The sequence below is a fragment of the Mobula birostris genome, chromosome 20, assembly GCF_030028105.1.
Source record: "Mobula birostris isolate sMobBir1 chromosome 20, sMobBir1.hap1, whole genome shotgun sequence".
Lineage (NCBI taxonomy): Eukaryota > Metazoa > Chordata > Chondrichthyes > Myliobatiformes > Myliobatidae > Mobula > Mobula birostris.
Window position 1 is genome coordinate 9,263,796 of NC_092389.1, and position 23,703 is coordinate 9,287,498.

Genomic DNA, 23,703 nt, shown 5'->3' on the forward strand with positions numbered 1-23,703 from the left:
GTGGCTGAAAAGTAAGCAAAGTGTGAAAAATCAGTCACCAAAGGCAGAATCCACAGTAGCGCCTCCTCTTTCCAATTTGAATACTGACCAGATAATAAAGCTGGTGAGGTCAGACAAATGGCTGACGGCAACCTCTTTTGCCAGTGGTGGTCATCCACAGATGTACACAAAAGTTTATTAAGGGGCCAGCAATGTAAAATGTTACTGGACACATAATCAGTAATATCAATAACTAATCTACCCTTGCCCACGACTGGAGAGGTGATTCACATTACCAGTGCAGAAGGCGAAACAATTGAGAGTGGAGAGAAGTCAGCCCAAGGTACTTGAGATTGAGGGACTGCAGCTTCCTGCAGATTTTTGGGTGTGCCCAAACCATGAAGGTACTATCCTGTGGATAGACACTCTGAGTAAGGCAGGCACTATCACAGGTTCAGGTAAAGGAGAAATAACATGAACAAGACAGGAACAGTGAACATGTGTGGACTGCAGTGCAGCTAACATGGCCCACAGAGAGACAACAGCCCCAAGCAGTGAGGAGAGACAGGGTGATATATGGAAATCATGTCAGGAGGTCCCAAGGGTTGGGACCAAGCACAGCCAGGAGCTGTTACAAACAGTGCAGCTGCCTGTGGAGATAACAGTGATTTAAGTAAAGGCTCACCAGAAGGGGATAGTAAGGAGCATAAAGGGAACAAGTGGGCAGACATCAGTGAGAGCAGGGCAGCGGAAGAACAAGCAGCAACAGAAATTTCAAGTGTATAGGAAGAAACTACAAATACCAAGATAGTAAGATTACATGGAGATGTGAAGCACCACTGTAACCAGGGTAATGCATTGATGGATCAACCAAAGCAGCAGCAACATATTGCGGATCAGAGAACCAGAGGGAGAGAGGATAGTCCTCCCACAGCCATGTGACCAAGTTATGGTTAAGGAGCTGGCTGAAAAGACAGGTTTCACTCCCGGGTGGATAGACCCACAGGAGGTGGTCTGGACGAATGACACCTGTGTTGGTGTACGGTCCCAGCAAGGTAGCCAGTGGAAACACTGAACTCAGGTTAAACTGCATGACTCACCTTCTTGTCACTCCCACAGAGCGAGAGGTCCAGTGTGCCCCATAACAGTGTCTTTGCAGAGAACCCCAAGTGATGAACACTAGCCAGCTGCATCAGATCTGACCACACCTAATGGAAACGGACTCAGGGCAAATGCCAAGGCAGAGGACACCGAGAGAGCATGCCAGCAAGCCATGAACAACAGTAAGTGTATTCTGTAATGAAGGCTGGTTGCTGAAGGTAGATTATTGATTGTATAGGTCAAATGTAGAAATGGTTTTGTGGCCAAGTTTGCGGATGACACCAAGATAGGTGGAGGAGCAGGAAATGTTGAAGAAACGGAAAGGTTGCAGAGAGACTTAGTCAGTTTAGGAGAGTGGGCAAAGAAATGGCAGCTGAGGTACAACGTTGACAAATGTACGGTTGCACATTTTGGAAGAAGAAATAATTGGGCAGATTATTATTGAGATGGGGAGAAAATTCAAAAATCGGAAGTGCAAAGGGGCTTGGGGGTCCTCGTGCAGGATACCCTAAAGGTTAACCACCAAGTTGGATTGGCGGTAAGGAAAGCAAATGCTATGTTGGCATTCATTTCAAGAGGAATAGTGTATGAGAGTAAGGAGGTGTTGATGATGCTGATGTTGGAGACAGTTCAGAGAAGATTTACGAGGATGATTCCTGGAATGCAGGGGCTAACATATGAGGAGCGTTTGTCGGCTCTTGGACTGTATTCATTAGAGTATAGAAGAATGAGAGGGGATCTCATAGAAACATTTCAAATGTTGAAAGGGTTGGACAGAGTAGGTGTGGAAAGGTTGTTTCCCTTGGTGGGTGAGTCCAGGACAAGAGGCCATAGTCTTAGAATTAGAGGGTACCCAGTTAAAACAGAGATGAGGAGAAATTTTTTTAGCCAGAGGGTCGTGGATTTGAGGAATTCGCTGCCACATACAGCTGTGGAGGCCCGATCATTGAGGGTGTTTGAGGAGGAGATTGACAGGTATCTAGTTAGTCAGGGTATCAAGGGATATGGGGAAAAAGCTGGAAATTGGAACTAGATAGGTGAATAGTTTAGCTCATGCGGGAGCTGCGGAGCAGACTCGATGGGCCGAATGGCCTACTTCCGCTCTTGTCTTGTCTTGTGAAAATCTATGCTGGATTTCAACAGGCACAAGCAACAAAACACCACTAGGTGATTAATTAACTTGTTCCAGATTTTACACGAATGTTTTCTGAATGTTGTCTCACACAATGAGATGTCCCAGACCTCAATTTACTGAGAGATCTTCCTTTACATAGTATGAAACACTAAGCACGTTTTTAATAGTTGGTCAATTGAAATATGAATGCTAAAGGTTTTGAAAAGGACCATCTCAAGTAACCAGAAGAGCTTTGAAGCTAATGCCCTGCTTCATGCTAACAAACCAGCAAATTCCTAGGCAGATGAATGGGAGCTAATCCTTTTAGCAATATATCAGATTAATCTTGGATGGGATGTGGGGACAAGTCCTCTGTAACAATAAATGATATAACAATCTGCCATTTGAAAAGACATGTCTATTTGAACAAATCTCGTGCTCATCAACCATAACTCTAATTATGCAATGGGAATGATACTGGCATTGGTGTATGCTAAATGCCAAATCATGCAGATGGGGACCGGAGCAAATAAATGATTGCCTGAGGCAAGATTATTTTATCCACTGAGTCACAAAGCACTACATTAAATTACAAGCCAGTAAATACTACAATAAAGTTGATCAAGCGTTTGATACCAAATCTTTTCCTTAGTTTTTTTTAAATACTTTCACTGAACCCCTTAGTATTGTTCATTTTCATCTCAGTTACCTCTCGAACAGCACGGAAAACTTTCTCTTCATGGGAATCCATTTCTGTGAATGTCCTGATCTGGGCTAGATTGACATTCTCACGGTAACCCAGTGCCACAATCTCATCAAAGGCAAAGATGAGATCAAAACAATGATCTGATATCTCGCTCTCTTCCAGAACTCTACAATACTCTGGAATCTACAAGACAAAAGAGCGTTTTAACCAGCAAGTGCCTGTAAGGTAGATAACAAACAGAATTTAATCACAATATTAGTATGTCCATGGCTTGTAAACTCACCACTAGCTTTCTTAGGATTTAAATTCTTCTGTTTGTAACAATAATTTATACCAATTGAGGAAATATTATACAGGACAAATGACTTCTTCAATTATGAAGTTTTTAAACTTTTGTACAGTATTACTAAATGATGCAGTTTAGAAGATTCCCAGTATACCTCATTAATATAAGTAATACTACGAAATTCATAGGTGGAAAGGGGTGGTGTGGGAGAAATCATGTTTTCTGTTCATTATACTCCAGTATTACTTGCTTAAAAAGCGTTAAGATGATTGCAGAAGTTAAACTATATGCTTGCATAATTACGAGATTGTGATATAAAAACATAGCAGGCTAAAGGTATTGCAGCTCATCCACCTAAACCAAAGCCCCAATATAAAGTTTCTAATATTAAACACAAAATATCTAATATTACCATTGTTCCTAAAACAATTCTATATCCCAATCATGCACGTTCTTCCCAACATGCAACTTAAACTTTACTTTTACAAACTTTAAGTAATAAAACACCTTATTTAAGACTGGCACATCTTATATGCGTTCTTCAAATCAAACATATTTGAATTTTGTTTGAAGTACATACAATGTTTTCCCAGTTACCTTTTCAGAGTAAACACACCTGTGTTTCCTGAGTACCCGATTACTGGTCCATCCGGGGATTTTCGGGATCAGTCATAAGGATTATTTTTACTCACATCCATTGAATACCTATCCTCTTTATACCTTACAATAACCGTTGGCCTCAAAGCTACTCCAACCAGAGGAGCAACTTGTTCTCAACTAACCCAATTAATGCATTGATGTTGAATTTTAGTTGATTTGACATTTCTACTGTAGGAGTACATCACTGATGTGTTTACTAAAAGGTTTAAACAAGAGAAATTTATTGGGATAGAGTCAAAGTGAATTCCAAGTTATACAATTTTCTGAGTTTGCAACTGAAGTATTCACTACATAGTGAACATACAAGTAGTCAGAAATAGATTAATGTATACAAAGTATTCCTATTTTCAAAGGAACTGTTTGAGAAATGCAAGCAGAAAATCCTTACTGTCACCTACACAAAGTGGAGCTGAATTGGATGGCAAAGAAAACAATGTTTGTAAAGCAAAATCCTTGTATTGTAACTTAAAATAATATAAATCTTTTGTCAAAGCAGTGGGATTGCAAGGAAAACCAATGAATCATGAATCACTAACTTTCTCTCAAACGTTTAAGGGGTAACACTTTACAAGTTCAGTTAATTTATAAGCTAAAATAATAATTGGGATGTGTGGCCAGAATTTAATGGCAGAAGAACGTGTTATCGATGATATCAGGCAAACTCTCAGGCAGTTTAATAAATAGTAATGAGGGATTTTTCACTCAACCTGAAGAAAGATGGAACCCATCTAAAGACACTTCCTAAAGACAGCATGCCCATCAGTGCAATATTCGCTCAGTCAGCAACTGAAGTGTCAGCAATGATGCTTCAGATCTCCTGAATGGGCTGCTCACAGCCTGCCACTTCTGAAAAGCCGAAGTTCTCCCAAAACTCAAAATACACATAATACACTACAGGACAGCAAGACTTAGACAGCTACCCTTAATTTTACTTAGGTGTAAATCTAGCACCTTTTTCAATGCACATTTACCTTAAAAACCATCTACTTGCTTCCAGCTTAATCACTTGGTTCAACTATAAACAGTACTATTATTCCATTTGTCACCAGTTTAGAGAGTTGTACAACATCAAATACACTACATACCCCTTCGGACAGGGCCAGCATCTCTACCTTTATAATGTGCATTACAATATTTTAAATGATATTTACTTATAAAATAAATCCCATTGCTCTGGTAGCTCATGAATGACCAAACTCGTCATGGTAATAAGAGGACTAACTGCTAAAATTCCTTGCAAATTACACTGGACAACAAAGATTTTGCTTCCTGAGTACTTTTGGGTGTACCTTATGGATTTTGTGCCGTTGATCATGAAAATCACCATGAAAATTCCCGATAACACACCATTTTTTAAAAAAAATGCCTATATTTGTTATTTCAATTCATAATTCAAGTCAATTAAAATGTTGCACACAATGTAAGTTGAAAGGTTTTCTATCTCGTCCAGGAATGACTGGACATGCTTAGGCAGGGTGGATGCTGCGTGGCAGGACAGGTCTTAGAATGGCTATAAAAGCATCACGCACACACCATTCTATGCATTGCGTTTCCATGTATATCTGTTTGCGATCACGTTGATGCACATGCCATTGCGCATACATAGCATATTGCGTGCGCTCATTACAATAAAGTAATTCTATTTTCAGAAGTACTTGTGATAGCAAAATGTCTCACCAATGCTGCAACAGCCGCAATACTTCCTGTAATATTTGTGGCGAGTATATGCTTAAATCTCAGATGCAGCATGACTGCTATTAAGCCTACGAGCGCTATTTCAGGTGTAAGATTGGAGACCAAGACAAGGCCTGGGCTCCTGAGACTTGTTGCGCAACATGCACTGCTGATTTTAAGAGCCTGGCTCAGAGGTACTTGGAAGTCAATGCCGTTCGCTGCCCTGATGATAGTGAGAGCAAAAGGATCATGTGACAGACTGCTCCTTCTGTCTGACCAGTATGTCTGGTTTCTCTGCCAAAAATACCCCAATCTCCCGTGAGACCTGTGCCACATGATGATACTGAAGACACCAGAGACATGGAGTGTCGAGGAGGCAAATGAAGATGCCATGGTGCACAAGCCAGGAATGGAAAACAACACTGATACAGATTTTTAACCCCTTATGTCGAGTGAGTCTCATCTGATAATTCAATCTGAGTTAAATGACCTGGTCAGAGACTTGGATTTGTCAAAAGGTAAAAGTAGGATTACTGGGTTCAATACTGCAAGGTTGAAATGAATCTGTTGTTACCAGGCACAAAAATTTCTGTGAAGGATTTAAATATGACAGATGTTTCCCCAGAATAACTGATGCCAAGATTTAGGAAGGCATTTCTAACAGATCATCAATGACAGGCAATTCGAAGAATTTCTCGTGGGATTGCAGAAAATCACACGGAAGGCATTCAAGGATGCTGCTGAAAATTTTTTTCGCAACTTCAGAGCACCAAACTACGTGCAGCTGGTTGATAACGTTTCAAGCGTACAAAACCACGAAATGCAACATGTCACGAAAGATTCATTTTCTGCACTCCCATTTAGACATCTTCCTCGCAAATCTTGGCGCTGTCAGTGATGAGCAATGTGAAAGGTTTCACCAGGACATTGCGGTCATGGAGAAACAGTATCAGGGCAATTAGAATCCATCAATACTGGCTGATTATTATTGGACACTTTAGCGAAAAGCCTCAGAGTACAAATAAAAATCATCAAAACATTTTAAGCTTAGTTGAACAATTGCAAAGCATCAGCACTGTTATGCAATTAAACACATTATATTCAATAAAAGTTAATTTCTTATTTCTCCCAATCCCAGTGTGATACAAGTAGTCTGAAAAGACAGTTGTGTTCAGCTTCAAGCAGTCTATCATAACCAAAAAAAAAACTTGAAGCAACACTTCCAAAAAAAAAAAAAAATAAATTGTTGTTCAGTATTATTTGCTTTTTTCCACATTCACAGGAATGGCAAGATGGCCAATGTAATCATTTGGTTGGTGTTATACATGAAGTCATCTAAAACTTGCCAGCATATACTAAAAAAAATAAACTTCAATCAATTCTGCTGATCCATTCAATACTGTCACTGCCAACAGCCTCAGTACTCCCACTGCACCTTACTGACCTCTCTCACCTAACACTTTCAACCAAGCCTGTTACAAACAAAGGAAACTTTTTTTCTGGTACTGGATGAGGTACATCATTCTATAAAATCCCTTGAACATCTCACATGTAGCACAGTAAGAAAGGCAATGACAGTCTTCTAGCTGGATTTGTTACAAGTTCATTTGTACAAAACATCCAGGGTTCCAAACTTATGAATTGTTCTTAACCTGAACATTTCACGAGTTGGAAATCTGGCCTTAATCTGAATTCTCAAGTGGGAGAAGATGCCTGTAGCCCCACAGAACTGACAAGTCTATCTTGCTGGTCTCCCAATTGTCAGGGATGACTAGCACCAATTAATGCAGTGGTGTACTCTGAAAATCAATTCACCGCATTCAAGTTTGTGCACATCCTTAGCTTGTTTATTTGTCTTACCACTCGGGAGAATAGACGGAGTGTTTCCAAATCTTCCAGGATGTTACTATTTTTGGTTGTGATCAACACCATGTAGAGTTTTTCCAGTGGCTGGTAAACATACCGCACACTCTCTGTCTCCACAAATGTGTGCTGTTTCCCAGTGTTCATTAGTTTAGGGAATGCTGCCAACAAGCCTTCAATTCGGGTCCTTGTCATTTCCACGAACTGGCGTGACACAATTGCCTTCCCAGCCTTGGTGCAAACAGCTGCAGCCAACAGCACCTAGAGTGGAGGGTGGAATGCAAAAAATAAATAAATAAATTACAGCTTGAAATAAACTCAGAAAAATGGCATTGATTAGATAAACTTTTCTTCCCCAACTCAGATATAGCATTGTGTCCAGGAAAAGAGGAAGCTTATGACATGACAGATGAAAGCAATATAACCCGAAGTTCTTTCCTATGGAAAGGACTTCATTATGGACTGTCATTTTGTTTCATTCTATTGCACTAAAGCAGTGCTCTAAGTTTGGAACATACCCTTGTGCACAAACCTGAGCACAACTATTCAATATTATGAAAAATATTAAGTTGCTATCACATGTTCATCACATTAAATTAGGCTACTACTTTATGTCGGGAGGAGGAAAAAAAAGATAAAGGTGAAGAGGATAAAATCCACATTGATAGCCTACTAATAATTCCTAAGATTGCACTTATCCAGTATTTGTCCAGATGTTTAAAAGTTTTGAGAACATCTGCCTCACCTCTTCAGGGGTGGTTGTGTTCCTAGAAAACCGTACATATAGGAATTTTCCAGAATGCAAAGATGTGTCAACTCACTTGTTAAAAAAATTTTGAAAAAATGTGTTTATACTTTAACTACATTTCCATCACAAATTCTGAAAGAAAACAATTTTCTATCAATTTTTGGGCAAGTTCTGTGATTTTTTTTAAATGACAGAACGTGGGGATAACGTAGGGATGGCCTATAATGTGAAGATAGAGAAACATTCTTATAAATGCCTGTTATACATTAGTTCAAATTCTACAACTACAAGCCCTGAATTTAATAAACAGAAATAAAACAGTGGAACAGCTGTTACATCAAACTGCAAGAGAACACAGTGAAACCTGCAACAGCTGCATAAAGCTCTGGTTAGACTGCCACCAGAGTACTTCATGTAATTCTGACTACAATCAAAACCCAGGGAAAAAAAAATTGGCACTAATTATCAGAAAGATAGCAAGCCAAGGGTTAAATGAAGGCTTGTTTTCAGACTGGGTTTCAATTAACGTGAATATAGAAGGTTAAACGATAATTGAGATTAAGTATTTGATTCAGGGGTAAAAGATAACTTCCACTGATAAGCAAATATAGGATTATAACCCTAATAAAGAATATAGGAAAACAAGAGGAATTCTGCAGATGCTGGAAATTCAAGCAACACACATCAAAGTTGCTGGTGAACGCAGCAGGCCAGGTAGCATCTCTAGGAAGAGGTACAGTCGACGTTTTTGGCCGAGACCCTTCGTCAGGACTAACTGAAGGAAGAGTTAATAAGAGATTTGAAAGTGGGAGGGGGAGGGGGAGATCCAAAATGATAGAAGACAGGAGGGGGAATTGATTGAATTTCCAACATCTGCACATTTCCTCGTGTTTGCTTGAAAATGGCTCCATTGTAAACTGATATGAATGGTCATTCCATCCTCAGCTATTGTAAAATAATATTTGCTCATATATATGTACCTTTGAACTTTTTACTTTTTTTTTGATAAAGGATTTAAGAAGTATTTTCAAACCACGTTTTGAAATTTCCACTTGATCTGCAGCAAAATGTTTTGCTTTCTACACCTTTGCCCTCTGATTGATGAACTGCTTTCTCTGATGTTACCGCCTGAATAAACGGTTATGGTCTAATCCTATATTCTTTACGCAACACACATAAAAGTTGCTGGTGAACGCAGCAGTCCAGGCAGCATCTCCAGGAAGAGGTACAGTCGACGTTTCGGGCCAAGACCTTTCGTCAGGACTAACTGAAAGAAGAGCTAGTAAGAGATTTGAAAGTGGGAGAGGGAGGGGGAGATCCAAAATGATAGGAGAAGACAGGAGGGGGAGGGATGGAGCCAAGAGCTGGACAGGTGATTGGCAAAAGGGATATGAGGGGATCATGGGACAGTAGGCCTAGGGAGAAAGAAAAGGGGGAGTGCGGGGGGGGGAACACAGAGGATGGGCAAGGGGTATAGTGAAAGGGACAGAAGGAGAAAAAAAGTGAGAAAAAGAATATGTATATAAATAAATAACGGATGGGCTACGAGGGGGAGGTGGGGCCTTAGCGGAAGTTAGAGAAGTCAATGTTCATGCCATTAGGTTGGAGGCTACCCAGACGGAATATAAGGCGTTGTTCCTCCAACCTGAGTGTGGCTTCATCTTTACAGTAGAGGAGGCCGTGGATAGACATATCAGAATGGGAATGGGACGTGGAATTAAAATGTGTGGCCACTGGGAGATCCTGCTTTCTCTGGCGGACAGAGCGTAGGTATTCAGCGAAATGCTCTCCCAGTCTGCGTCAGGTCTCGCCAATATATAGAAGGCCACATCGGGAGCACCGGACACAGTATATCACCCCAGCCGACTCACAGGTGAAGTGTCACCTCACCTGGAAGGACTGTCTGGGGCCCTGAATGGTGGTGAGGGAGGAAGTGTAAGGGCATGTGTAGCACTTGTTCCGCTTACAAGGATAAGTGCCAGGAGGGAGATCAGTGGGGAGGGATGGGGGGGGAACGAATGGACAAGGGAGTCGCATAGGAAGCAATCCCTGCGGAAAGCGGGGGGGGGGGGAGGGGAGGGAAAGATGTGCTTAGTGGTGGAATCCCGTTGGAGGTGGCGGAAATTACGGAGAATAATATGTTGGACCCAGAGGCTGGTGGGGTGGTAGGTGAGGACAAGGGGAACCCTATTCCTAGTGGGGTGGCCAGAGGATGGAGAGAGAGCAGATGTGCATGAAGTGGGGGAGATGTATTTGAGAGCAGAATTGATGGTGGAGGAAGGGAAGCCCCTTTCTTTAAAAAAGGAGGACATCTCCCTCGTCCTAGAATGAAAAGCCTCATCCTGACAGCAGATGCGGCGGAAACGGAGGAATTGCGAGAAGGGGATGGCGTTTTTGCAAGAGATGGTGAGAAGAGGAATAGTCCAGATAGCTGTGAGAGTCAGTAGGTTTATAGTAGACATCAGTAGATAAGCTGTCTCCAGAGATAGAGACAGAAAGATCTAGAAAGGGGAGGGAGGTGTCGGAAATGGACCAGGTAAAATTGAGGGCAGGGTGAAAGTTGGAGGCAAAGTTAATGAAGTCAACGAGCTCAGCATGTGTGCAGAAAGCAGCGCCAATGCAGTCTTCAACGTAGCGAAGGAAAAGTGGGGGACAGATACCAGTATAGGCTTGGAACATGGATTGTTCCACAAAGCCAACAAAAAGGCAGGCATAGCTAGGACCCATACAGGTGCCCATAGCTACGCCTTTAGTTTGGAGGAAGTGGGAGGAGCTAAAGGAGAAATTATTAAGAGTAAGGACTAATTCCGCCAGACGGAGCAGAGTGGTGGTAGAGGGGAACTGGTTAGGTCTGGAATCCAAAAAGAAGCGGAGAGCTTTGAGACCTTCCTGATGGGGGATGGAACTATATAGGGACTGGACATCCATGGTGAAAATAAAGCGGTGGGGGCCAGGGAACTTAAAATCATCGAAAAGTTTAAGAGCATGAGAAGTGTCATGAACATAGGTAAGAAGGGATTGAACAAGGGGGGATAAAACTGTGTTGAGGAATGCAGAAATGAGTTCGGTGGGGCAGGAGCAAGCTGAGACAATAGGTCTGCCAGGACAGGCAGGTTTGTGGATCTTGGGTAGGAGGTAGAAACGGCCCTAGTAGGGTCACGATCGAGGGGTAAATAAGAAGAGGTATCCGCAAGTTGTCGCTGTGCCTCGGCAAGGTAGAGGTCAGTGCACCAGAATACAACAGTACCCCCCTTATCGGCGGGTTTAATAATAAGGTTAGGATTAGTGCGGAGGGAGTGGAGAGCAGAGCGTTCAGAAGGAGTGAGGTTGGAATGGGAACAAGGTGCGGTGAAGTCGAGACAGTTGATGTCCCGTCGGCAGTTAGCAATAAAGAGATCCAGAGCAGGGTGTCCATGAAGAGGAGGAGGGTTGAAGACAGAAGAAGGGGTCATTGGTGGGGGTGGAAGAGTCCTTGCCGAAGAAGTAGGCTCAGAGACGAAGCCGGCGGAAGAAGAGTTCCACGTCATGGCGAACGCTGAACTTGCTGAGGTGTGGGCGAAGGGGGACAAAGGTGAGGCCCTTACTGAGGACAGAGCGTTCTGCCTCAGAGAGTTGAAGGTCAAAGGGGATGGTAAAGACCCGGCATGGATGACAGCTGGGATCAGAGGGGGGAGGGGGGAGGCTGGGGGTGTCAATGTTGAGGGGAGGATTGGGGTGAGAGGACGATGGAGCCTCTGAGGGCCCAGGAGCTGACGATGGGATCTGAAGGAGACGGGGTTGCAGAGTATTGGTGGGGGAAGGGGAGACGAGAGTCACAATAGCAGCACATAAAGACCCGGCCTGGAGTTCAAGGCTGGAGTCGCAGTTGGTGGTCGCGCAATCGATTTGAAGGTGTCCATGGTTGTTGCTGGAGTCCGGGTTTTGAATATGCCCTGAGGTGTTGGAGCCGGCGAGATCAATGGCAGTGGCCGCAATCTGAAGTTCATGCCTGCTAGCGTCAGGGCCAGCAGGCTCTGGGGTTTGCAGATGTAAGATGTAAGATCTTGTGATCTTTGCCTAACATGACAAAGTCAAAAAAACGGCGATTGCAGGCGTGAATCCGACGGAGGATGAAATAACGAGCAGGTCCATTACAGACGGCGAAGAAAGTGTCCCGAAGGTGTGGAAGGGTCTGGGATAGGGACACCAAGTACCTCCTCATGGCGGAGAGAGTCGCCTTCAGAGCTTGACGGGAGAAGCGACGAGAGGCAGAGTCAATAAAATGTGAGTACCTGGGATCCTCAGAAGGTCCAAATTGAGAGGCTCGGAAACGAATCCTAAAGCCAACTGGAGTAAGTTGGCGGCGGAGGCACATTCCAAGAAATGATATATGGCTGTGATAGCGAGTCTGAGACAAAATGTTGAATATCCGAAGAAATTACAGATGGGGAGCAGTGAGAGATGGTTTCACTGAACTCCCGTCAAAAAGAAGATTCAAACTTCTTCAGTGTAGGCATCACAGAAGAGGCTTTGCAGTAGTGAATTTAAAAACACAAACATGAGGAAATCTGCAGATGCTGGAAATTCAAGCAACACACATAAAAGTTGCTGGTGGACGCAGCAGGCCAGGCAGCATCTCTAGGACAAGGTACAGTCGACGTTTCAGGCCGAGACCCTTCATCAGGACTAACTGAAAGAAGAGCTAGTAAGAAATTTGAAAGGGGGAGGGGGAGGGGGGAGATCAAAAATGATAGGAGAAGACAGGAGGGGGAGGGATGGAGCCAAGAGTTGGACAGTTGATTGGCAAAAGGGATATGAGAGGATCATGGGACAGGAGGCCTGGAAAAAGAAAAGGGGGAGTGGGGGGGGGGAACCCAGAGGATGGGCAAGGGGTATAGTGAGAGGGACAGAGGGAGAAAAATGAGAGAGAGAGAGAAAAAGAATGTGTGTATATAAATAAATAACAGATGGGGTACAAGGGGGAGGTGGGGCATTAGCAGAAGTTTGGGAGGTCAATGTTCATGCCATCAGGTTGGAGGCTACTCAGATGGAATACAAGGTGTTGTTCCTCCAACCTGAGTGTGGCTTCATCTTTACAGTAGAGGAGGCCGTGGATAGACATGTCAGAATGGGAATGGGATGTGGAATTAAAATGTGTGGCCACCTGGAGATCCTGCTTTCTCTGGCAGACAGAGCATAGATGTTCAGCAAAGCGGTCTCCCAGTCTGCGTCGGGTCTCGCCAATATATAGAAGGCCACATCGGGAGCACCGGACACAGTATATCACCCCAGCCGACTCACAGGTGAAGTGTCGCCTCACCTGGAAGGACTGTCTGGGGCCCTGAATGGTGGTGAGGGAGGAAGTGTAAGGGCATGTGTAGCACTTGTTCCGCTTACAAGGATAAGTGCCAGGAGGGAGATCAGTGGGGAGGGATGGGGGGGGGACGAATGGACAAGGGAGTCGCGTAGGGAGCGATCCATGCGGAAAGTGGGGGGGGGGGGGAGGAGAGATGTGCTTAGTGGTGGGATCCCGTTGGAGGTGGCAGAAATTACGGAGAATAATATGTTGGACCCAGAGGCTGGTGGGGTGGTAGGTGAGGACATGGGGAACCTTATTTCTAGTGGGGTGGCAGGAGGATGGAGTGAGAGATGTGCGTGAAATGGGGGAGATGCGTTTGAGAGCAGAGTTGATGGTAGAGGAAGGGAAGCCCCTTTCTTTAAAAAAGGAGGACATCTCCCTCATCCTGGAATGAAAAGCCTCATCCTGAGAGCAGATGCGGCGGAGATGGAGGAATTGCGAGAAGTGGATGGCATTTTTGCAAGAGACAGGGTGAGAAGAGGAATAGTCCAGATAGCTGTGAGAGTCAGTAGGCTTATAGTAGACATCAGTGGATAAGCTGTCTCCAGAGATAGAGACAGAAAGATCTAGAAAGGGGAGGGAGGTGTCGGAAATGGACCAGGTAGACTTGAGGGCAGGGTGAAAGTTAATAAAGTCAACGAGCTCTGCATGCGTGCAGGAAGCAGCGCCAATGCAGTCATCGGTGTAGTGAAGGAAAAGTGGGGGACAGATACCAGTATAGGCTTGGAACATGGATTGTTCCACAAAGCCAACAAAAAGGCAGGCATAGCTAGAACCCATACGGGTGCCCATAGCTACACCTTTAGTTTGGAGGAAGTGGGAGGAGACAAAGGAGAAATTATTAAGAGTAAGGACTAATTCCGCTAGACGGAGCAGAGTGGTGTCTTCTTGAAAATTACTATTAAAGTGACATCTAACACACTCAACCACCTTTCAACAAAAACTGCAATAAGAATTTTGTTTTAAGTATAACTCCTTATCACTATCATCCTTTCTATTTTTGGAAAATAGTTTTCCTGGCTGGCATACATTCAGGTTGGGTCACTAATATGCTAAAACACTCTAATTTTATGCATCTCTTAAATTGTTACTTACTGACCTTTCTACTCTGCAAAGAACATGTTGATCCAGAGAATGACTTGCTTTCATTTCCATCATGCTCTCAATTAATGATGATGCCACCTAAACAAACTCTGAGAATCTGGAGCTCCAATCCGAAAACAAACAGTCAAGTTTAAGATAAAAGGGAGGGCACAAAACTACCTACATTAACAGTGCAATATTGAAGCTAAATCTCAATAATTACTAAATCACTAAATTGCATGTTCAGTCCAGACAGTGCAAAAGGTGTTTTTACAAATGTTTTTTTTTTAAAAAGTACTTCGATGTGAACTGCATATTTTATATCACTGTTAACTTGTCTCAATGACAGCAAACTGGAAGACAAAATATTAGGAGGTGGTCTCAACCATGTTCCAACCTTCCAACATTTAGATAAGAAAAATAGAATCACCATCAGTGAATGGAATATGTGTGATAGGAGCAGTTAAATTTGAATTCTAGAAGTTGGGTGGATATAAAATGCTCCTCCACCAGAAGATTTGATCTTGCCGCCAAAAGAAATTTTATCCTTTAACCTGCACCCTTATGACCCCATTTCATTTGGGGATTTGGGGCATTACATTGGTGTTTAGTCAAAACTTCCACATTCTAGCTACAGAGCAAATTTATTAATATTTACACTAATGGAACATAATCCATTAAATGAGCATCTTTCAGTCTTTATTTAGCTCATCCACAGAATCTCACATGATCTTCGCCATGTGCTTGGGCTCACTGTCCTGCTGCAGAGTGAAGTTGGGACTGATCAGATGCCTCTTCCTGATGGTATTGTGATAGATGAGAACCTGTTTGTACTTCGCAGCATTGAGGATTCCATTAATTCTGACCAGATCACCAACTCCATTTGTAGAAATGCAGCCCCAAACCTGCAGGGAACCTCCGCTGTGCTTCACTGTTGGCTGCAGACACTCATCCATGTAGCGCTCTCCAGCTCTTCTACAGACAAACTGTCCAAGCTCAGATTTTGACTCCTCAGTCCAAAGCACATGCTGCCACTGTTCAGCACCCAAGTCTTTGTGTTTCTGTGCATAGGTGAGTCTCTTGGTTTTGTTTCCACTTCAGAGGAATGGCTTTTTGGCAGCAACTCTTCCATGAAGACCACTTCTGACAAGACTTCTCCAGACTGTAGAGGGATGTACTTGGGTTCCAGTGGTTTCTGTGAGTTCAGCGTCGAAAGCAATGTTGGGCTTCTTCCGATTTAGAAGGGACAAGAGTTTGATATATCTCGTCCGCTGCCTCAGTTTACATGGCCAATTATTGCGTTTCTGGTCCTCAACCTTGCCCATTTCTTTGTGCTTCTTCAGAAGAGCTTGGACAGCACATCTTGAAACTCCTGCTTGCTATGAAATTTCTGCTGGGGAGAGATCTTGCTGATGCAGGATGACTACCTTGTGTCTTGTTGCTATGCCCACTCTTGCCATGGTGTAAAAATTGATGATTTGAAGAGCAAACTGTCACATCTGGCACACCCTCACCTTTTAGTTTGGTTGTCCTTCACCCAGTTTGATTCCTGTTTCAATTAATCAGTTTAGTTCATTCAACTCATAATGTCATTGATCATTAGCATCCTGTTTGTTTTCTATGTTTAATCATGCACTGGGGTATATACCTACAAAGTAATCAGGTTTTTATTTGAAAAGTGGTCTATTACGTAATATGTTACTTTCTTTAATTAAATACAAAAAATTCCCTAAGATTTAATTTTTTGGAAAATGAGTGTTTGGAAATCTAAAATTTGCTCTTTTCTACTGGCACATTAATTTAGAAGACCAAAGATCATCTAAAACAAAATTTATATTAAGAATCTAGGATGCACAAGACTTTTGTACATTACCATACAGGATAAAGAATAAAAAAAATCATTCTCCACCAACCGCTACATTTCTTGACATCCATACATGATGCAGCTTGAGGTTATGAAAAAACTATCATAATACAGACCTTTTCTCAGAATGTAAAATCTATCCTACCTAAGGCAACACACAGAAAATGCTGGTGGAACTCAGCAGGTCAGGCAGCATTTATACAAATGAGTAAACAGTTGACGTTTCAGGCCGAGACCCTTCTTCAGGACTGGAATGGAAGGGGAAAGATGCCAGAATAAAAAGAAGTGGGGGGAGAGGAAGGAGAATAGCTAGAAGGTGATAGGTGAAGTCAGGACTGTGGGAATAATCAAGGGCTGGAGAAGAAGGAATCTGATAGAGAGGAGAATGGACCATGGGAGAAAAGAAAAGGGGAGGGGGAGGAAAGAGAACCGGGGGAAGGGATAGGCAGGTGAGAAGAGGTACAAGTCAGAGTGGGGAATTGGGGGGGAGGGGGAGAAGAGAGAATTTTGTTTTCACCCAGAAGGAGAAACCAATGTTCTATTCTATTCAACTACAACAAAAGGGTCATCTGCATTATATGCTGCTCTGGATATTAGGCGGTTCACTTTGCCATTATATTGCAAGCTTATATTTTTCTTTTTTGCAGCTTTGTTAAAGTTAATTAACACAGCTAGATAAATTCAGAGTCAGATTATCATCATCTTTTAGCAGTCATCTAATATATGCAAAGCAAAATATGTAAACCCAGCTACCTGTCCACATCTCATATTTACAAAAAAATCAAAATCTGCACTGATAACAATGGTTTGACATTCACAGTCCTCAAATTTTTGTGAAACATTATCAAGTTCCTTCTTAATTATAACACTAAACATTTCCTCCTGATATTATGGCATGACAGGAATACAAAAATAGCAACTGCTACCTTGCCCTTGAGCCTAACCTGCAATTCTACAACTTCAGGGTTATCTTGAATGAATTTTACTGCCCTGCATCCATATACAAATTCCCATTGTTCAACTAAGCTCAGTCATGAAGACCAACGCATTTTACAAATGACACAAAGAAAAGAATCCTGTATTGCCAACCTCTTCTCTTTAATATTTAGGTAGGATTCTCTTTACAATAGTATTTAGGTAGGATTTAGGAGAAAGTAGGTTGGCTGCCTGTGAGTAAATCCACATCTGACAGCCCTCAAAGGTGAGCTGGTTCAAATTCAATCCCAGGTGGTTGGAATTCAAGACCAGCATGCAGTCAAGGATGAAAAGGATGGCAAGGTTTGGAAACCTTGTACGACAAATTATGTTTTAAGTTTAGTTTAAAAAAAGATGCAAAAAAGGATACTGAAATTGGACAATACCCTCAGGAGTATAAAAGAAACAAGAACTTAAACAAGGGATTAAGGTGGCTAAAAGGGGCCATGAAATGTACTTGGAAAGTAGGATTGATGAGAATCTCAAGGCACTTTACACATATGTTAGGAACAAAACAATAGCTGGGGAAAGTCCAGTCAAGGACAAAGAAGTGAATTAATAAAGAATTCCAAAGGAAGTGGGTGAGGCCCTAAATGAGTATTTTACATTAGTAGACTGAAGAAAAGGACATAGAAGATGGCAAGCTTTGAAGAGGGGCAAATCAATATACTCAAGCATCCTTTCTCAACCTTTTTGCCCTGGAGGAACCCTTGAAATAATTTTCAGGTCTCAGGGAACCTCTGCATATAAATTATATCTATAGCTCATGGTACATTAGCATGATCAGTAAGTTGTAGATATAATAATACATAAATAATTATCAAATGTTCTTTTGAGTAGAGAATAAATTTTTGGCTTACCCTTCTTGAAATTAATCTTTCTTTCCCTTTCATAAATTTTAAAAACTCATGAGGCAAACATGATAAATGTATCAATTCTGGGTCAAACTCAAGATAAGTACACATGGATTTCACCTTCAATTGAAATGAGACTATTTCTATCCTTGTTCTTAAAGCTTGCTTAACAAGCAAAAGCTTGCTCACACATGTAAGAAGTTGAAAACTGATGCAAGATCTTTATTGCTTTCTTATGAATGGCAGGAACAGAAATACAGAACTTGCCCAGGGGCAAGTCAATAAATGTCATCTTGAGTGCATGATCAGAGCGCAGCTCAGAAAAGTCTTCCTCTTCTCTCAAAGTCAAGTTCTCAGGCTAATCAGAAGATTCAGAGAAAGTGTCCTTCACCCAGTCATACAATTGTGTTAAAAGGGAGGAAGAATACTGTTAAATTTTGTTCTGCAGTTTTTCCAAGTTGATGTGTTCTTTGTCAAGGTCTTCATTTAAAAAAAAAATTTCTAGTGAACAGGTCTTAAAGCTACTAAGTAACTTACTTCCTGAGACCTTTTATTGACTGTGACTTTATTTTCAAAAGCTTTAATCTGTTTATTTTGAGATTCCAACAGTTGTTTAAAACAATAAAATTAAATATATGGCAGTGATTTACAGTTGTTGGCAGTGATTTATAGTTGTGTCTTTTCAACTTTGCTGGAGCCATTGCTACATTTGTAAGTTGTTTGCCACAGAATAGGCACAATGGAATCAGACAACTTGGATCACCAGTCCACGTAAAACCCCTTGATAAGTAGCTTTCATTGTAAAGACCGACTTTTTTGTGTCTGTTGTTGCACTAATGCAGTAAAATGACTCAGAAGATTGCAATTCTTCATCATTAACCTTATCAGAATTGTCCGTAGGCCAAGGCCTAGAATCCTCCTCTTCCATCTCACCTCTTCTTCAAAAAGGGGGAGAAAAAAGAAAATCGCCATACTGGACCATCTTTGGAATGAAAATTTCCCTCCAATTTTCCACTACACTGGTAGTTTGCTCGCTTCCGTAAGACAATCAGCAACGCGCAAGGCTAAGTTGGGGAGGTAATTTGGGAGGAAGACACTGACAGTCCAAGTTGGGCGAGTCCATTCAATGCTCAGAAAATGCACTTTACGCTCATCAGCCTACCGTCCTACCCTCCGTGTAATATAGCGTTCACCAATTATCAACCTCCCCATCTCACGTCAAAAACTGAGAAAAGACTTAACCAAATAAACACGGTCCTACTGTGCACTATCATACTGGGCTGAGATTGCTACCAGGACTGCCTGGTCACTGCCAACAACTGCAAGCGCTAGCATCACATGTTGTGAAGGTTTTTTTTAAGAAACTATGTTTATTTTTTATCATGATATCTCGTGGAACCCCGGTTGAGAAACCCTGTGCAAGAGCATGTCGATATTAAGTGATAGTGGTTCTGGATGTCTTGAAAATCATTAAAGTGGACAATTCTCCAAGGCCTAATAGAATTGATTCCAAGATACTGAGGGAGTTAAAGGCAGAGGGCCCTAGCAGAGACCTTTGTACCCAGAAGCTTGGAGAATAGCCAAGGTTGCTCCTTTCATGAAACTACTGAAAATTTTTTTGTAGGTATACATGAGTGTGTATGCACGTATGGTGTCCTGGCTGACCCTTCACCTTGGTCCATTGCTCTCACTATTCCCTTTCTCCTGCCACCCCACACACTCCATTCTGATTCAGGGTTTTGATCCAAAAGTTTGACAATTCCTTTCATCTCACAGATGCTGCTCAACCCAAGTTCCTCCAGTAGATCGCTTGTTGCTCTAGTCTCTCAGATGTAATTGTCTTTTTTGAAGTGAAGAGGAATGATGAGTAGGGCACATGGACCTTAGTATACAAATTAACATAGTCACCCATGGTAGGCTGGTCCGAAAGATTAATCACATAGAAACCATGGGGAGTTGGATAAAAATTGACTTCATCATAGATATATGCAATATATATTAATGATTTAGATGAAAATGTAGGTGGCATAATTAGTAAGTTTGTAAGCAAAAGGAAAATTAGTGTAGATATGGATAGTGAGGAACACTGGCAAAGGTTAGAGCAGGATATTGACAAGTCCAAAACACGGACAGAGAAATAGTTTAATCTAGACAAGTGTAAGGTGATGCATACTGGAAGATCAAATGCAAGCAGATGGTATACAGTAAATGGAAAGATCTTGAGAGATTTTATGTACAGATTTGCATGTCCTTAGCTACATAAAAGCATCAACACAAGTGGATGAGGTGGTAAAATGTATGGCATGTTTGCATTCATTGAACAGGGCAGCAAAGTCATAATGCAGCTGTATAAAACTTTGGTTAGGCCACAGTTGGAATATTGTATGCTGTACTGGTCACACACTATAGAAAGGATGTGGAAGCTTTGAAGAGGGTACAGATGAGGTTCATGAGGATGCTGCCTGAATTAAAATTATATGAGCTACAAAAGGAGATTGGACACACTTGGATTCTTTTCTTTGGAGCATCAGAAGCTGATAGAAGTAGATTAAAATTAAGAGAAGCACAGACAAGATAGATAACCTTTTTCCCAGGATCAGAATGTCAAATACCAAAGTACATATGCTTAAGACGAATAATGTTTATTTCTCTTAACACACACAGTAGTTGGTACCTGGAATGTGCAGCTAGAAGTGATGATAACATTTAAACAGGCACAAAGGGAGGGAACAGAGGGATACAGATCACGCCTCTTCCTGTGCTCTGTTCTATGAAGGCAACAACCCTTCAGTACTTGACTCAATTGACATCTTTCTCATTGGATCCCTCTAGCAGAAATAGGCTATTCAAATACTGTAGAAACTCAGTGGTAGAATATCACTGCAAAATCAAATATGTTTAAAAATATTAGCCAAGACTGGCAGGGGACACTTTTGGCCAATTATTCTTTCAGATGAGATACAACTATCATACAAATCAGGCATCAAACCTATAAACTTGATGCTCAGCATTTCAGCAGGAAATCCATTTCAGAATGGTTTCAGAAAAATAATTGAAGGGTTTGTTTTAAAAAAGAAAAATAGAAAACTTGACAAAGAGCACTTGCTTGAAAATATTTACAGTAGTTCGCACACTTTTAAAGGCCAACTAGGAATTATAAATGTCAATTAGAATACCAATACAATGAACAATGCTGCCATGGAGCCATCTAAATTTGCCATGAATAGTAGGAAACAACAGTAGTATTAAAATAAAGCAAAAATATACATCAATTCCTGCTGAAAAGCATTTGCAATTTAGAATTACAAACAAGCAATAATTTGATCTTTGAAGTTTAAATATGTAAATCTAGCTCTGCATCCTTTTATTAAAGTTCCAAATTGTGGCTTTTAATCAATCTAAACATAATTTCAAATATCTGGACTGTATTGAACAAGCACCATCACTGTATCACAAATACATTATTTCAAGTGACAAACAGATAGTATTTAGTCATCTCCATACATTTCTATTACAAGAATAAAATTGTGACAGAAAATAAAGGCATTACATCTTAAATTCAGAACTTAATTTTTTTTAAACAGCCTGTTTTACAACATAAATTAACATTCTTAAAAAATAAACGGCCTGTAACATAAATTAACATTCAATTTCAAACTGTTACTTTTATCTTCAGCAGGATTAGATCCACCTTTACAGAATGCTATATGATGATGTGTCATATCCACACAAGTGGAAAAAAAACTGACAGTCCTTTTGCTACATCAGCACCCTAGTCTATGCTGAAAGGGGTGCAAGGGATGAGGGTTGTGGCGAGCAAGGGTTCAAAACAGAAAATGATCCTTTGTAGTAAGCTAAAAAGGCACAAACATCCAAAATAAAACAATAATTGAAATACAGCAACAGCTGCAATATTTCAGAATCTTTCACTGTTAGAGGATTACCGCGGCCTGTCTAGAGAGGAAAAATCCTGTTGCAGAGCAACTTAATTTTTTTTTAGCATCAGGAAAATGCTGAAGAAGCAAGTGATTAAAACGTGAAAGCCTTATTCAACCTAACCCTGACAACGGGCTGGAGTTCAGTTCTACACAAGTACAAATAACAAAACAAAATGAAAAAGAATTTAATAAAAGCGCCTCCTTTCCTAAAAGGGGAAGAGTCTAGGATCGGTTCCATATTTTACACAATTCTTCAGACAAGCACAATTATGACCTCTATAACCCACTATTTAAAACGCACAAGCTGCATAAAAATAGTTGAAATAACAATCGTTATTAACCATTTCGTAGAGTAGGAGAGAGTGTAGGCCGGTAATAGTCAAGGAAGTGGCGAAACTCTTTGTAGTCAGTGTGGCCTAGCAAAGGCCGAGTCCCGATTCAGTTTCCTCACCAAAAGCGCTAACTCAAAAAAACACGCTTCCATTCCTTACCATTTTCGCGACGTCGGGGGGCCTCTTTACAGGCGTTAAAATACCAGTTTTAACCGGAAAAAAACAACTAACGGCCGTAAACACCACAATTGACAACTGTGCACGAAAGCAGAGCAACTCCACAGCGTTACCGAGCGCCCGGAATATGGCAGCGGCAGCCACGTCTCCAACCGGAAGCGCACAGCCCGTCAGGTCAAAGGACGCAAGCAAATTCCTACTTATTGCACACGTAGCGCAAAAGTGCAAATAGAGTGACTTGCTTAATGGTCTTTACAATATTTGAAATATATGCATTTTTATTTTTTAAATTGCACGTTTTCCCGATATAAATAAGCTTTTGCAATATATAGGGTATTTGTAATTTTAGTTAAAAATTGCCCCTTTCCCAATAACAAAGTTTTCCAACATATATAATATTTTTAGATCAGATTAGATTCAACTTTATTGTCATTGTGCCGAGTACAGATACAAAGCCAATGAAATACAGTTAGCATCTAACCAGAAATGCAAAGAATAGTGCTATTTACAAAATAACTGCAAATAAAAAGTGCTACAGCACACAAATATAAAAATACTGAGCCAGTACAATATGGGTGCAGTACTGCTTAGCGCTGTGATGTGAGGTTCAGCAGTGTCACAGCCTCAGGGAAGAAGATCTTCCTGTGCCTGCTGGTGCGGGAGCGGAGGCTCCTGTAGCACCTACCGGATGGGAGGAGAGTAAAAAGTCCTTGGTTAGGGTGAGATGCATCCTTGATAATGCTTTTCACCCTGCCTAGGCAGCATTTATGGTAGATGTTCTCAATGGTGGGCAATAAAGTGCCGATAATCCACTGGACAGTTTTTCACCACATGCTGGAATGCTTTGCAGTCCAATACGGGACAATTGCCATACCACACTGAGATGCAGTTGGTGAGTATGCTCTCAATGGTACAGCGGTAAAAGTCCATCAGTATCCTGGGACAGAGGTGAACTTTCTTCATGCCCTGCAGGAAATAAAGGTGCTGTTGTACCTTTTCGATCAGGATGGA

General features: G+C 41.5%; 1 protein-coding gene across 4 annotated transcripts in view; it reads right to left on the reverse strand.

The window, feature by feature from the left end:
- LOC140212773 (coatomer subunit delta-like) overlaps positions 1–22,843 on the reverse strand; it is a 46,357-nt gene extending 23,514 nt beyond the window's left edge. The window contains exons 1-4 of one of the 4 annotated variants that reach the window (XM_072283997.1): positions 22,675–22,843; positions 14,569–14,676; positions 7,381–7,644; positions 2,904–3,083 (exon numbers count right to left, since the gene is read on the reverse strand). In XM_072283997.1, the coding sequence (XP_072140098.1) occupies positions 2,904–3,083; positions 7,381–7,578 (378 nt within the window). In that variant the 5' untranslated portion in view covers positions 7,579–7,644; positions 14,569–14,676; positions 22,675–22,843. Of the gene's footprint in view, positions 1–2,903; positions 3,084–7,380; positions 7,645–14,568; positions 14,677–20,919; positions 20,938–22,674 lie in introns of those variants that run through there. The other 3 variants (XM_072283995.1, XM_072283996.1, XM_072238113.1) reach the window with 3 other exon arrangements.
- Positions 22,844–23,703: the final 860 nt, after the last annotated feature.